This window comes from Artibeus jamaicensis, unplaced genomic scaffold, assembly GCF_021234435.1.
Source record: "Artibeus jamaicensis isolate MK-2021 breed Jamaican fruit bat unplaced genomic scaffold, CSHL_Jam_final contig_332, whole genome shotgun sequence".
NCBI classification, from domain to species: Eukaryota; Metazoa; Chordata; class Mammalia; order Chiroptera; family Phyllostomidae; genus Artibeus; species Artibeus jamaicensis.
The window spans coordinates 37,797,442-37,814,119 of record NW_026521788.1 but is presented as its reverse complement, the minus strand read 5'-3'; the positions used below and the strand labels follow the sequence as shown (position 1 = coordinate 37,814,119).

At 46.2% G+C, this 16,678-nt stretch overlaps 1 protein-coding gene across 3 annotated transcripts in view; it reads right to left on the bottom strand.

The window, feature by feature from the left end:
• The window catches only part of LDB3 (LIM domain binding 3), a 66,444-nt gene that overhangs the window by 11,412 nt on the left and 38,354 nt on the right, over positions 1 to 16,678 (bottom strand). For all 3 annotated transcript variants that reach the window (XM_037163365.2, XM_037163370.2, XM_037163366.2), the window contains 3 exons: positions 4,596 to 5,037; positions 3,252 to 3,432; positions 2,561 to 2,681 (listed from right to left, as the gene is read on the bottom strand). In XM_037163365.2, coding sequence (XP_037019260.2) covers positions 2,561 to 2,681; positions 3,252 to 3,432; positions 4,596 to 5,037 — 744 coding nt within the window. The remainder of the gene's footprint in view (positions 1 to 2,560; positions 2,682 to 3,251; positions 3,433 to 4,595; positions 5,038 to 16,678) is intronic.

Sequence of the window (16,678 nt, the reverse complement as noted above, 5' to 3'; positions counted from 1 at the left end):
TAAAAGAAAGGCTGATGTTTTCCCTCATTTATTCTACCAAAGAATGTAATCTGTATTGAATCAACTGTGCATATGGGCCTTTCCCACCAGAAACATAATGTATTTCCTCATTTATTTATTCTTTTTTAAGCATTTTTTAATTTAATTATTGTTCAAGTACAGTTTTCTGTCTTTTACTCCCATCCCAGTATTTCCTCATTTATTTATTATTTTCTTTATTTCTCCTATTAAGTCTTTATAATTTTCTTTGACTCTCTTCTGCCCTAAGTTGAATTCATACCCTGTATTTAAAGAATTTTATTGCTCTTATAGAAGGATTTCCATCCATAAAATCACAGATGCTCTCTGTTGAAAAAGGGCCTAGCGCTTTACCAGAGCAGTGGTTCTCAAATGCTAGAATCATCTGGAGGATGAATAAAAACACAGATTACCAGGCCCCACCTCTCAGAGTTTCTAATTCAATAGATCTGGTGTGATGCTGGAAGATATACTTTCTAATAGGTTCCCAGGTGATGTTAAAGCTTCTGGTCCTGGGACCACACTTGGATTTCCAAGACTAACTACATATAGGCATCACCTGGGTGAGAGAGGGGACCCCCCCCCCTCATGAAATTTCACTTACAGAGGTTTGGGAGTTTATGTTCTCTACCTCTTTAAAGTTCCCCTGGGTGATTATGATGCCCTGCAGGGCCAGGGCACTGCTCCAATGCAGGACAATCTGGAAGGGTCTGACTCTCTCACAACTGTCTTACTTATACGTAAGATATAGTATATAAAAGTGTCAGCTCATCATTGAAGCCAACTGAAGTATTTTTGAGCCTGGTCCTATCATTCTGTGCCTTCTTCCAAGTTGCTAATAAAAATGATGACAAAGTACTATAATGTGAGGTACTACCTCAAACTCATTAGGATGATTGCTAGCCAAAAGAAAAAAAAATCAGAAAATAACAAGTGTGGGCAAAAAATTTAGAGAAATTAGAACTCTGTGCATTGTTGGTAGAATGTAAAATGGGAAAACAGGATGGAGGTTCCTCAAAAAGTAAAAAATACAACTATCTTATGACCCAGCAATTCTACCTCTGGGTATATACCCCAAAGAATTGAAAACAGGATCTCGAGGAGATATTTGCACACCCATGTTCATAGCGGCTCTGTTCACAATAGTCAAGAAGTGAAAGCAACCCAAATATCCATCAGTCTTTTGGGGTGGGACTTACTATGAAGAAGGGCAGCAGTGATGGTTGAAATCTATCACTCTTTTGCAAGCCTGAGACACAAATTATGACTTATCTGAAATTATTAAAGTTTTAACACTTTTAGTTGATTGATAATAGCAATTCACGTTGGAAAAATAGCACTTTTCTTAATTACCAATAGCTCATAAGAATAGAAAAGACAGGTGTTATCCTCTCTGTTTTATAGATATGGAAACTGAGACACAGTTATTAAGAGACTAAGTCATTCAGTTAACTTCAGAGCTGGAAAGAGACTTTACCAGCATACAAGAGAATACAAAAATCCACACAATTGTTTTTATAATTTATTGTCAAGGGGAAATTTTTTGTTCTGTTTTGCTTTTCCCCTTGAGGAACTGAAATGTTTTCTCCTTTCTGATTTTAAAGTAAACTAACTTCTGTGTCTTTCTTTTTCCCTTCAAATGTGCTACTCAGTCACTGCAACTCTATTTGTCTTCATAATCAGCATGCTTGCTTTTCTCTCTTCTACTTAGTACTGATTTTCTATTTCTATTGTCTCAACCTTTATGTCTACATTACCTTTTGTTGGAACCTGCCTCAAGTCCTTTTCCAAAAGAAGCAGGCTGTGAATAAATGAGTGAGTGAAGGGCTAGTTAGCCTGGACACCCTATGCTTTGTCTTCAATATTTGTAATAATTTCCTCCAAGTTTTAAGATAACATATAGCATTTAGGGAGGCAGAGAAACTCTGAATGCAGGCAAGGAGACTACAGGACCCTGAAGGAACACTAAAGGAGCAGGGAGAGGGACTTCAAGTATTTGATGCTTTATACACTTTTTCTGCCTTAATCCTTACTATAATTCTGTGAGGCAGGGGCTTAGTGTCCCCATTTTACAGATGCGAAAAGTGAGGCTCAGAGAAGTTCAGTAACTCACTCAAGGTCACAAAGTCAGCCTTGATATGGATCCTGGAAGAGAACCCAGAATAAAGTCCAGAGCCAAAGCCTTTTCAGACTGGACTTTCTGGTCTCCAAATCAAAATCATCTGAAAGGTTTTCCACACCTCTACAAGATGCCAGTTTGTGTTCCACATATTTGGTGCAGGGAAGGGAACAGAGACTGAATATATTAAAAAAAAATAAGTTCCTTCCTTACCTCCCCAACTTTTCCAACCACCCACCCCCATCCTGCCCCTGGAAAAGCTGCAACCCAGTGGTCAGGGAAGATAGTTTGATGAACTTCCTTTTGTGCAGTATTGGCATGATTCTGCCACTTGGAGCCTCCTGATGGTTTCATGTAAATGGACCTAGACAGAAAGTGAGGAAATGGGGTATGGCAGGCCTCCCACCAGCTCAGCAGCCCTACCTTTCTCACAGTAGGGCTCCCCATCTTCCATGTGGAAGAGGCTGTTCCCAAAGGGCTTCTTGCAGGCTGCACAGATGAAGCAAGTGGTGTGCCACGTCTGTTTCAGTGCATGCATCACTTCCTGAGGAAAAGAGTCTTGGTTCAGGAGAGAAAGGTTCAGGGGCAGGGGAGCTGGGCTTGCCTTCCTCACCAGACCCTGGTCAATGCCAGAGCATCCCATCTGGGAGCAAGGCAGGAGAGCCCAGGTAACAGGCCTTGATGCTCCGAGTAAAGGCTCTCAAAGATGGGGTTCCTATTCATTCAGCACTTGCTGGGTGCCAGGTTCTGAGTGTGCTTATATAACTGTGATACTTAACACTCCCATCAAACCTGGAAGGAAGGCACTGCTTGTTATTGCCATTGTACCAAAGGGGTATCCAGGATCAAGGCTACATGCAGGTGCATGGTAAGGTCAGGCTATGAAGCCATAACTTGCTTTGCAGAAGCTCTAACACCACTTCAAGCTGTGTAGCCCAGGCATGTAATCATCTCTCACTTCAAGATCATTTGCTCCCCAGTTCATTGGTGGCAAACCAACTTCCTTCCAGAATAGAAATGGAGTGGCCCTCTCTGTTAACAGCAACTTCTCAGTTTTCTTGGGGGAGGGGAAAAGACAAGGGTCAGAGAAGAAGGATGCTGCCTGCCCACTTACCCCCATGATTTTGGTGTTGCACTTGGCACAGGTTGGGGCAAAGAACTGCTCATAACACCGCTCGCAGTAAACGTTGCTCTGCTCCTCCACAAAGCACACGTCTGCCAGGGAGGACTTGCAGTAGGCACAGTTGAACTCTTCTGGGTGCCAGGAGCGCCCCATAGCTACCAGAAAGGGGCCCCTGGGAAGCAGAGAACAGCACCTACTAAGGCAGCCTCAAAAGCTTGAGATCCCCAAGAATGCCCATACTTTGACCCAATAACCCTGACTTTCGTGATTGTTCTGATGATATAATGTAAAATTCAGATAAAGCTCCTTGCAGAAAGATGTTCCCTGCTGTATTAGTTACAACAGAGAACTGGGAAGCAATTCAAACATCAAACATATTATGGAATATCTATTCAATTGACTACTGATGATTACAACAGGAAGAGCAATGATTATGGGGCTGAAGCTAACGTTTACTAAGTGCTTACTCTGTATGAGGCACTGGTCAGGAAGAAATCTGTATTTATTAATTTAATTCTCACAACAGTCCTGTGAAGTAATTATAATTATGATACCCATTTTCAGAGAAGGAAACTGAGGCACATAGAAGTTAAGTAATTTGTTCAAGTTCATACATACGGCTAGTATGATAGACCCAAAACACAAACTTAGGGAGTCTAGCTCCACCTTAGCAATCAGAAGAGTGTGACTATGAGGAAATGCTTTATGTTTTAATCTTCCTTTCCAAATTTTCTAATTCCTCTCTGAGATGTGTTACTTTATTTTTAAATAAAAGTATGTTTTTCATATATATGTAAGCTTACCACACTTATAAACACAATACTGTAAAATACTATATTCAAACAAGTACCACCCATCACCCTGGCTTCTAAGCTTGAAATGACTTATTTTCATTATAGTAGCAGATGCCTACCAAAGCCCCGTCTCTGGAAAGACCCAGAAGTAACCCTAAAGGAAAGCTGGGTCAAAACCAGCATTGTCGGCCAGCTTGCAACATTCCCAATAAACCTACTAACAATAAGACCTGCCATTCCCAGAACCAGGCCTTAGCCTAAGGGGAAATTCCTGGCACCAGACACCACACTGGGAGCTTCACCCATTTAACTCATGGAATCCTCCCAGCTCCCCAGGGAAGTGGGTGTCACACAGGGACAAAGCTCAGAGAGGGTCAGACCAGATGTTGACCCAAAGGGACCTGAAGCTGCCCTGCACACAGCCTTCTCCTTATACCTGCTCTCCCACTCCCCAGCCCTAACATAGGGCTCAGACAGTGGGTAAGCAACCTGTACCTCTACCCTTCCATCACCCCAACATAGGACCACAGCTGGACCGTACCGTATGACATTGTTGCAGTGGCCACAAAGCGGAGTCCGGCTGCTGGCTGGGAAGCGCTCTGCCCTCTGGAAGGTGCCCCTAGCAAGGGGGGACACTGGGGAACCTTGGGTGTAGGCAGGGGTCCCTCCAGGCAGAGTCTGCTTACTGAGGGAGGTGGTACTCTTGCCAGGGGCAAACTTCTGAGAAAAGCTGTCATCTGTCGTCCAAGGGGGGCGGCTGGCAGATTCAGTAGGGCCCCCACTATAGGCCACAGATGAGGCAGGGTTATAGCTTGGGGCAGGTGATGGGGTATAGGCTGGTGCTGGAGAAGGGGAGTAGGTAGGGGCAGGGGAGGGGGAGTAGATGGGAACAGGGGAGGGGGTATAGGCAGGGGCAGGGGAGGGGGTGTAGGGAGTTGGACTATAATTTGCCCCTGGAGGTGGGCTGTAGGTAGATGCAGGCACTGTAAACCAAAAAGATCCAAAGAAAATGTGTCAGGAATTCACTCCCCCCAAGTTCCCACAACCCCACCCCCAGCCAGAGAAAGGCAGCTTTAATATTAGAGCAGGATAGTTCCAGTTTTTGCCCTAAGAGACACAGTTCTGAGCTTCTTGGTGCCCTGGATTTGAATTTGCCACTGGACCCAAGGGAGATAAGAGCCCCCAGAAGCTCAGAGCCCCAATGAGGCTGAGAAAGGGGTAGAGCTATAAATATCTGCAGCTGCAGGGGGCTTGCCAGGCCTGGGCTGCCAGGGGCCTGCAGAGAGCAGTGGGTGGAGGTGGGGTGCTGGGCAAGGCTCCTGTCTAGGTCCAGAAGAGGATGGGAGTGGGTCAGCTTGGCCTTGACTGGAAGATGCTTCAAGTACACACTGACCTTTGATTTGACATCTGAAATGCCCCAGCTGCATGCATTTGCTGAACTTGGACCTAGTCCAGTCTTTGGGACAAAGTAGATGACAGGGCAGAGGGATTTCAGGTTTGGGTTTCAGGATTAGCTACAAATATTTTCCTGAAACACACCTTAGCTTGATTTGTATTGGAGGAAATTCCATCTTGATTTGATAAGGGTGAGGGTCTTTTTTAAAAATATTTTTTTATTTATTTTTAGAGAGTGGGGAAGGGAAGGAGAAAGCGTGAAAGAGAAACATCAGTGTGTGGTTGCCTCTTATGTGTCCCCTACTGGGGACCTGGCCTGCAACCCAGGCATGTGCCCTGACTGGGAATCAAACCGGTGACCCTTTGCTTCACAGGCCCTTGCTCAATCCACTGAGCTACACCAGCCAGGGCAAGGGGTGAGGCTCTTGAAGGAGTCACTCAGAGGGTGCCTAGGACAGAGATGCTAAGGTGACACAGCTTGGTTTAGCTGCCTTTGGGGCACCTGTGCTCTCCCACATCACTTTGGTAGAAAGTGAGAGTGGGTCCAAGTGACTGTAGAGGCTACCAAGAAAGTCAGAGTGTAAGTACAATGCACTGCCCCACTTCTGGGACCCCCTCCTCCAGGTCACTGAGAGCTAAAAACCTTTTTGGGAAGACAGCACAAAGGAACATTGCAACTGCTCATCCAAAGCCCTCTTTCTGAGGTCTGGACCCTCAAAAACCCAGGTATCTTAGTGCTCTGTTGCCCTCAGTGTGGAACCAGCTTCATCCTGCATACACTGTCCATCCAGCCAGCCTCCTCTTCCAATGAGGAAGGTTCCAGATGTCTCCTCAACTCAGTTTGCTCTTATGGAAAGAGGCTTCATTCTCCCACCCTGGGGAGCATGTCAGGGCAGCCTCCTCCCTATTCCTGAGCCTGGCCTGGGTGAATGGACAGTGCTGAGGGGTATTGAGGCAGCCCCCACCAGGATCCAGCTTACAAAGTAAGGCCTTTCACAGGGATGAAGGCCCTGACCTGGCCTCTGGTCTCTCCCACCTGTTTCCCCTAGACCACCTTGAGTGGCTTGTGGTCCACAGTTCCAATTCTGTACCTTCTACTCCCAGATGACTGGCTCTTCAGAGCTGAGTACAATGGAAACCTCTGCACTGGGGGTGAGGAAGGACCAGACCTGTGTTATAGAAAGCTGAGGGGGTAAAATCCTCCACAACCCTGCCCTGGAGCCACCTGGGAGCAATGCTGGCTTCATCCTCAAGGAATCTTGTCCCCACTTACTGAGGAAGTAGACACGGCACAGAACAGATCATCTTTGTTAGTCCTGTTTGCAGTTGAGGTCACTGAAGCTCAGATAGCGCCAGTAAATGAAAAAGTGAGTCTCCAAAACCATTCTATCACCCCAAGCTACCTCTGTAAAGAACACAAATCCAATTTCCATAAAATCTTGGTGTACCATGTGATCGCAGAGCAACTGTCAACACGGAAGACGTCCCATCCTCTGGCATGTAGCACAGCCTTCAGAAGCACAGCTCTATTATATCCTGGCTATGTCCTTGGACAACTTCCTTAACATTTCTGGGACTGAATTTCCTTGTCTAAAAATGGCAATAATAATTCTTAGTACCTTACAGTGTTATGAGGATTAAGTAGCTGGTACGGTTTGTGTGTCACAAAATACTACTGAGGATGGTAGAGATTAGTGACTGTTGGGTCTCATCAGGATGAACCGTTAGCTCAGCTCATAGCCTGGTGGTCACCTGAGGGAGCCCAGCCCAGGAAGACTGAGATGTGGGGGATTGGAGTGGGAGACATGACACCCTGAAGTTAGATAACCTGAGACTAAGTCTACTCACCAGTTGTGGTACGCATGACACTCCCTGCCTGCCTCTCAGGCAATAGTGGGCACCTACTAGAGTGACATACTGCGTGCATTTTGTATATTTGTAAAGTCCAAATTCAAGGTGTTGTCACTCTCCATAACAACCCTGCATGGCTCCCAAGTGCCCAGAGCAGAGAGTCTCAAGTGCTGGGGGAGAAGCGGGTGAGGAGAATGCCTCAAGGGACTGGATGTGGAGAAAGATGATCTAGCAGAAATTCAGAGCAGACTCACTCCTCTGTTATATATAATGGGGTTTTACGCAAAATTTTGTTTCCTTTTTTGTAATGTGGAGGAATTTCTGCTATAAGAGATTAAAACAGAAGCTCTAATCCTGTGCTGTCCCAGATGGCTGTTGAGAGTTTGAAATGTGGCTTGTCTGAATTGAGAAGTGCTATCAGAGCAAAATAAACACCAGATTTTAAAGAGTTAGTATAAAAAAAGAACATAAAATATCTCATTAATAATTATTTTATATTGGCTATATATTAAAATGATATTGTGAATATACTGAATTAAATAAAATAGAGAGGACTTCTGGTCAAGATGGCAGCATAGGTAAACATAACTCACCTCCTCACACAACCACATCAAAATTACAACTGAACTATAAAACAACCATCACTCAGAACCCTCAGAAATCAAATTAAATGGAAGTCTGACAACTACAGAATTAAAGAAACCACATCCATCCACACTTGTAGGAGGGGCAGGGATGTGAAACAGGCTAGTCCCACATGCATGTGTGGTGGATAAAAATTCAGGAGGGATATCTCGGGAATGAGGAGTCCCAGCCCCACATCAGGCCCTCCAGCCCAGGGTTCCAGTGCCAGAAAGATAAGTCCCCATAACTTCTGGTTGCAAAAATCAGTAGGGATTGAGTCATTGGAAGAAACTTTTGGAGTCTCAAGCAGTTCTTTTTAAAGAACCCCCACATAGACTTACTCTGACACACTCCCTCTGAGTGCCAACACCAGGATACCAGTGGCACACAGGGAGGAAATGAAGTATCTGGCATCAAGGCAAGAGCTGGGGGACAGCTTTCTCCCAGACAGAAAAGCAAGCAGAGGCCATTGCCCCTTTTATGAACCCTGCCCCCATAAAGTTATAGAGCCAGAAAATGGGTGGCAGGTGGATGCCATATCTGAGACCTAGCTAACACTGTTTGCCCTGTCCTGGAGGTACCCTGAGGCTCTGTCCCACCCAACTTATGGGCTCATCCAAGCTGTGCACAGTGACTTTTCTATAAGAATGGCTGCTCTTGGCTCATGCTTCACAACTTCCTAAATCTTCTCAAACACGCAACAATCAGACTCAGTGAGCTCCAGCCCCCATACCTCTTCCTAAGTGGCCCCAGGCCTCATAGTAGCAGCAGTCAGCCTAGATACACAGTTTGGCTTCTCCTGGGAACCTCCAAGCACAGAACAAGTAGCAGCCATCTCAGTGTGTTATATAGCTCATGCAGGGTGGCCCAGGGCAGAACACAGGTGTGGCTGACCTTGGTCTGCACCACCAGGAAAACCCCAGAGCCTGAACACCCAATGGACAGCTACAGACCAGGTTGGAGCACTACCACCCTGCCCCTGCACAGCTGATGGTGGTCAGTGGTCATAGCCAGTCCTTGAGACTGACTGGCATAGATAAATCCCTCTGATTGGCCTGCTAAGAGAAATCAAGGCTTAACTACAAGAGGAGGGTGTACTCAGTCCACACAAAGGGCACACCTTGAGTACCCAGTTTGGGGGAGGCTGTGCCACTAGACCCGACAAGGACACCTCCCACATTAGACCACTACCAAGACCGCTACCAAGACAGGGAGTCATAGCAGCTCTACCTAGTACATAGAAACAAACATAGGGAGGCTGCCAAAATAAGGAGACAAAGAAACATGGCCCAAATGAAAGAACATATCAAAAGTCCAGGAAAGTCTACGGCCATACCACCCTAAATGCGCCCGATCTCGTCTGATCTCCGAAAAGTCCAGGAAAAAAAAAACTAAAGAAAATGGAGATAAGCAATCTGTCAGATTTGGAGTTTGAAACAATAATTATAAGGATGCTCAAGGAACTTAGGGAGGACCTCAATAGCATAAAAAGATCCAGTCAGAAATGAAGGATTCACTAATTGAAATAAAGACCAATTTACAGAGAAACAACAGTAGAGTGAATGAAGCCAAGAATCAAATCAATGATTTGGAACACAAGGAAGCAAAAAACAACCAAGCAGAACAAGAAGAAAAAAAAAAGGAATAAAAAAAAAATGAGGACTTCCGCCAAGATGGAGAAGTAGGTGGAGGGTCCACCTCGCCTCTGTGCACAACCAAATCTAAGAACAACTATTTTTAACAGCAGTCACAACCAAGCCACACGGAAAATCGACAATACGGAGTCCAAAGGACAACTAGATACTCGGCTGGACCGGTACGAGGAGCCAGGCCAGCAGCGGAGCAGGTTAGCAAGAAAAAATTCCCGGGGCGGTGCGCGGTTCGCGCAGGGAACCGAGGGCGAGGGCGCGATTGCGAGCGAGCTGGCTGCCGGAGCGCACAAAGAAGGGGCGCGGTGGGTCGCTCAGTCGCGCGCATTTACGTGCGGAGAAGCCAGTGAGAAGGGAAGCCGGCGCAATACCGATCGGATAAACCCCATGCGTGCGGAGTGACTGGAAACGCTGGGCTAGCGGAGAGGAACGCCATTGCTCCCTCTCTGACCCCGCCCCCACACACAGCCTCACAAACCAGCGACCTGGGTCGCCCCGTCCTGGTAAACAACTAAGGCTTCGCTCCGCTCACTTAACAGCGCGAACAGACCAAAAATGGCTCTAGGACAACTTAGAGCCCCAGAACCGATAGATCTAAGCGATGAAGAAATAGCCAGTCTTTCAGATGCACAGTTCAAAACACTGGTTATAAAGATCCTTACAGAACTGGTTGACTTTAGCCACAAATTAGAGAAACATATGGAAGCTAAATTAATTGAAATGAATGGGGATACAAAAGATTCCAATAGTAATGGAAAGAAAATTGGGACTCAAATCAAGGGAGAGAACCAGAAGGAAGAAAAAAATGGTCAAACAGAAAGGAATGAAGAAATAAGAATTCAGAAAAATGAGGAGAAGATTAGGAACCTCCAGGACATCTTTAAACGTTCCAACATCCGAATTATAGGGGTACCAGAAGGGGGAAAGGCACAACCACCAGTTGAAAAATTATTTGAACAAATAATAAAGGAGAATTTCCCCAAGATGGCAAAGGAAATAGACTTCCGGGAAATCCAGGAAGCTCAGAGAGTCCCAAAGAAGTTGGACCCAAGAAGGAACACACCAAGGCACATCATAATTACATTAGCCAAGATTAAAATGAAGGAGAGAATCTTAGAAGCAGCAAGAGCTAAGGGGACAGTCACCTACAAAGGAGTTCCCATCAGACTGTCAGCTGATTTCTCAAAAGAGACCTTACAGGCAAGAAGGGGCTGGAAAGAGGTATTCCAAGTTATGAAATCCAAAGACCTACATCCAAGATTGCTCTATCCAGCAAAACTTTCATTTAGAATGGAAGGACAGATAAAGTGCTTCTCAGATAAGACCAAATTCAAGGAGTTCATCATCACCAAACCCTTATTATATGAAATGTTAAAGGGACTTACCTAAGAAAAAGAAGATAAAAAAGACGAACAGTGAAAGGACAGCAAACTCACAGTTATTAAGAACCACACCTAAAACAAAAGCAAACTAAGAGGATAGCTAGATCAGGAGCAGAACCAGAGAAATGAAGATCTCAGGGAGGGGTTAGCAATAGGGGAGTGGGAGAAGGGGAAGGGGGGAGAAGGTACAGAAAATAAGTAGCATAGATAGTAGATAGAAAATACATAGGGGGGAGGGTAAGAATAGTAGGGGGAAATACAGAATCTAAAGAAATTGAGACACATGTTCATGAACTAAAGGGGGAAATGGTGGGGGAGGGGTATGCAGGGTGGAGGGGAAGGGAGGGGGGAATAGAGCAAATGTAATGGCATAATCAATAAAAAAATTATATTAAAAAAAAAATGAGGATAGTGTAAGCAGCCTATGGAGCAACTTCAAGCATTCCAACATTCACATCATTGGGTGCCAGAAAGAAAAGAGAAAGAGCAAGAAATTGGAAATCTGCTTCAAAAAATAATGAAAGGAGACTTCCCTAATTTGATGAAGGGAAGAGACATGCAAGTCCAGAAAGCAGAGAGTTCCAAACAAAATGGATGCAAACAGGTCCACTCCAAGACACATCATATTTAAATTGCCAAAGATTAAAGAGAGAATCTTAAAAGCAGCAAGAGAAAAGAAGTTAGTTATTCACATGGGGTTTCCCATAAGATTATCAGCTGATTTCTCAAAAGAAACTTTGCAGGCTGTAAGGGATAGGCAAGAAATATTCAAAATCATGTAATGCAGGGACCTACAGCCAAGATTGTTCCACCCAGCAGAGATATCATTCAGATTTGAAGGGCATATAAAGAGCTTCCCAGACAAGAAACAACTAAAGCAGTTCATCATCACCAAGTCATTATTATATGAAATGTTAAAGGGACTTATTTAAGAAAAAGAAGATCAAAACTATGAACAAAGAAATGGCAATAAATACATATTTATCGGCAATCAAAACTAAAAAACAAACTAAGCAAACAGGAAGAACAGAGACAAAATCATGAATGCTGAAGAGTGTTTTAATGGTTGCCAGATGGGAGGAGCATGTGGGGAAATGGGTGAAGAGGTGAGGGAACTAAGAAGTACAAATAGGGGACTTCCGCCAAGATGGAGGTATAGGTGGAGACGCTGTGCTTTCTCACACAACCAAGTTTAGAGACAACTAAATATTAGCAACAGAAAACATAGCCAGAACACAGAAAATTGAACTTTTTGGAAGTCTGATAACAACAAATTCTTCAGCCTGACAGGTAAAAAGAGCAAAACCAGCAGCTGGCGGAGCGGGGTTGCACAGGAAAACTTGGTCAGACGGACTCAGGCGTGTGGAATCCAGGTGCAGGGTTGGACCTAGTGAGAGACACAGCGAGCGACCTCGGGGAAACAGCGAGGGAGCAGGGTTGCGGGTTGACTGTGGTCGCGCATTTGTGCACGGATAGACAAGTGAGGGAGTGGGCGATTAGACGGGACCCAGCAGGCCCCCAGCCGCAGCAGAGTGGGCCGCCATTTCCCCACTCTGACCCCGCCTCCACATACAGAGTCATAACCCAGAGACCTGGGAGTCCAAGGCTCCGCTCCTCACACTTAACAGGTGCAAACAGACCAAAAATGGCTCAAGAAGATCTCAAAGCCCCAGAGCCTATAAATCTAAGCAATGAAGAAATAGCAAAACTCTCAGATGCACAGTTTAAAACACTGGTGATCAGGATCCTCACAGAACTGGTTGATTAGAGCCACAAATTAGAGAAACATATGAAGGCGAAACTAATTGAAATGAATGGAATTGCACAGGAAACCAATAGCGACGAAAAAGAAACTGGGATTCAAATCAATGGAGTGGACCAGAAGAAAGCAAATAATGGCCAAACAGAAAAGAGTGAAGAAGCAAGAATTCAAAGAAATGAGGAGAGTCTTTGGAACCTCCAGGACATCTTTAAACACTCCAACATCTGAATTATAGGGGTACCAGAAGGGGGAAAGGAACAGCCACCAGTGGAAAACTTATTTGAACAAATAATAAAGGAGAACTTCCCCAATCTGGCAAAGGAAATAGACTTCCAGGAAATCCAGGAAGCTCAGAGAGTCCCAAAGAAGTTGGACCCAAGAAGGAACACACCAAGGCACATCATAATTACATTAGCCAAGATTAAAATGAAGGAGAGAATCCTACAAGCAGCAAGAGCTAAGGGGACAGTCACCTACAAAGGAGTCCCCATCAGACTGTCAGCAGATTTCTCAAAAGAGACCTTACAGGCAAGAAGGGGCTGAAAGAGGTATTCCAAGTCATGAAATCCAAAGACCTACAACCAAGATTACTCTATCCAGCAAAACTTTCATTTAGAATGGAAGGACAGGTAAAGTGCTTCTCAGATAAGATCAAATTTAAGGAGTTCATCATCACCAAGCCCTTACTATATGAAATGTTAAAGGGACTTATCTAAGAAAAAGAAGTTAAAAAAACATGAACAGTGAAAGGACAGAAAACTCACAGTTATTAACAACCACACCTAAAACACAAGCAAACTAAAAGGACAGCTAGATCAGGAGTAGAAACATAGAAAGGAAGATCTCAAGGAGGGTTAGTAAAGGAGAGTGGGAGAAGGAGAAGGGGGGAGAAGGTACAGAAAATAAGTAGCATAGACAGTAGATAGAAAATAGGGGGAGGGCAAGAATAGTATGGGAAATATAGAATCTAAAGAACTTGAGACACATGGTCATAAACTAAAGGGGGGTAATGATGGGGGAGGGGGGGTAGGGTGGAGGGGAATGAAGGGGGGAATAGAACAACTGTAATGGCATAATCAATAAAAAAAAAAGAAGTACAAATGGATTTACAGAATAGCCATGGGATTGTAAAGCACAGTATAGGAAATGTGTGAGGTGTGGACATGAACAATGGTGTGGGGATTGCCTGAGGGAGTGCTGGGTGCTGGGTAGAGGGGGAGCAAAGGGGTTGGGATGACTATAATAGCATAATCAATAAAATATAATTAAAATAAATATAAAATTATTTTCATCTGCTTCTCTTTTTCCTTAAAATGAGGCCACTAGAAAATTAATTTTTATTTGACAATAGCTACCAAGTACTAACTGCTTCCACATGCCAGGCCCTTTATATGCATTATTTCATATAACACTCACTATAATCCAGTGAGGCAGATAACATTTTCAAGTTCATTTTACAGATGAGGAACTAAGGCTGGGAGAACTTCAGTGATTACCTAAAGTCTCTGACCTAGTCAACTAACTACCTGGCTAAAGTGAAGCTCAGGCAGTGGAGCTAAAACCCAATTCCCACCACCCCTAACCCCACCCCCTACCCCGTCTCCCTTTAACCACTCCCAAGGCAACAAAATAAACCCTTTCCAAATCTTCCCTCCTCCTAGTCTCCCAGACTCCTTAATCCAACCCAGTTTTCTAAGCTCTCACAACAGTCAAAGGCAGGCCAAAATCTGGACCTGACTTTGGCAGCTTCCTTGAGCAGGGCTCACACATTTAGAGCTGGGGAACTTCCCTTCCCTAGGCACTGCCTGGAAGCTCCCCTCCCCGTCATGTCCCCTCCTTCCTGGAGGGAGGGCTCAGGGCGCAGCTGCTTCCCGGCCCCTTTCGCTCTGCGCCTAGCTGCCCTGCTGGCCTCACCACCCCAACAGGCCAGGAAAGACCTGATACCCCATCTCTGAGCCTCGGGCTGTTGCTATTTCTGCGTGACGGAATTCAGCCCATCCAAATTAAAAGGTGATATTTCATCTCTAATTGGCAAGTTCAAAAGGCTCCTATCGCACTCGCAGGTTCAGGAATGTGTAATTAAACAAGGTGATTTCTGACTCACTGCAGGCCAGGCCCCGCTTCCCAGGAGCGCCTAGCCTCGGCCGGGCCCCCGGGCTGACCTGGCCCCGGCCTCCGCGCCACTGCCCAGTCCCCTCCCGGGCCCCAGGTGCTCTGGGGAGCAGCCGCCCGGCCCGGCGCCAGCAATAAGATCTGGGCTCCGAACACCACCCTCGTCCTGGAGGAGTCCCCACGGGGAGCTTCCTCGGGGCAGGGCTGGGACGCTCCGCCCGGGGGTCGGCAGAGGAGGGGCAGAGGAGGGGAGGAGGCTCAGGCCCGCCACATTCCCTGCTTCTCACAGAGCCGCCTGCCAGCCACCCCTGGGCGGCACCCAGCAGCAGGGTCTCCACGAGAAGGAGTGGAGGCAGGCCGCCTCCTTCCCTCCCGGCAGGAATGAGTTAACGTCTGCGGGCTTGGGAATGCTGCGGAGGCCCCGGGCTCCTGCACATCTCGCCCGCTTGGGCCGGAGCCCATTAGGAGGGAAGAAGAGGCACCCAGTACTGGGCCCCGGAGCCCTGCCGCCCTCTGGCGGGCCTGCGGAGGAGACCCTGTGCCGCGGTGGGCACGGAAGCCTGGGCCTGCTCTTGAAGGTGCTCAGAAAGACCCACCCACCTGGGACCGAGCCCTACCGGGCCGGGCAGGTACACACGTGCCTTCTACACAGATGCCATCCCGGCTCCACCTACCGCCGCTCCTTCAAACTCCTTTTCCCACTCCCTCCAGTGTTCCCCCTCTCCGTGCCAGCCGCTTCAGAACACTGTGCCCCTGCCTCTGAACCCCACCTCTTGGGCACTCAGCTTGGCACTTGGTGGTTCTTTTCATTCCCAGAACATGAGATGTATACAGTATCACGCCCATTTTTCAAATGAACAAAACCCACCAGGGGATAAAGTATCTTGCCCTAGATATCAGAGCAGGCCCTGGCAGGGGAGTCTGTCTGATGATAAGGCCCCTTCTACAGCCTACACTGAAGGCTGTTGTCACAGTGAGCTCTGTGAACAAAGGTCTGGTGGGTCTCCTGTGCCCCATACAAGTCAAGCTCCTGAAGCAAGGTCCTTCTTGACTCAGCTCCTGTCTTGTCTTCCCTGCTCTCCAGCCACAGTGGGATCTTTTGTGCTCTCTAACAAGACATGCTCCTGAGTCCAGACTTTGCTCTTCCTTTATTTACCCCATGGCTGCTTGGCCAACTCTCCCTCTCCTTCCTGCCTGCTGAGAATTACCTACCTCATTCTTTCCCAAACAAGACATTAACTTCCTCACCTCATGAGTCTTACCATATGTAAAAATGATATGTGTTCAATAATTTAGGGAGGAAAGAACAGTTTATATCACTATTACAAGTGGAAAATTTTTCCATAAATTCATGTTTTCCATAAATTCAAGATGGCCATAAAACTAAATTTGTTGAAAGTATAATGCTTTAAATGAAAAGCATGTTCCCACTTAATTTCCTACCTGACCCGTGCATGGAATAGGCACCAGGATATCACTCTAAGAACCCTTGTGATCCATTATCCCTGTGTGTTCAGCCACCAGAGCATGCAGCTCGCTGTCTCTTTTCTCCCCATTCTCCACTCCCTGTTGCAAGTGGGAGGACATTTGTGATTCTTACCAGCATTCATTCATTCATTTGTTCCTATTCACTGCCTATGCTGAGTAGCTATAGCTTTGCCCTCCTGGAATTCAGAGTCAGAGTCCAGTGGGATTCAGGGGATAAGTGGTGGTGATATCAGCAGTCAGGGCCTGGATGTCAGGAGCCCTCCTGTGGGCACGTCCGATAGACCTGGGCACATGGAACCTTCCCCCGGCCTAGGAAAATACCTGCTAAGGAACCCTTAGGTTTATTAAACGAGAATAAGCA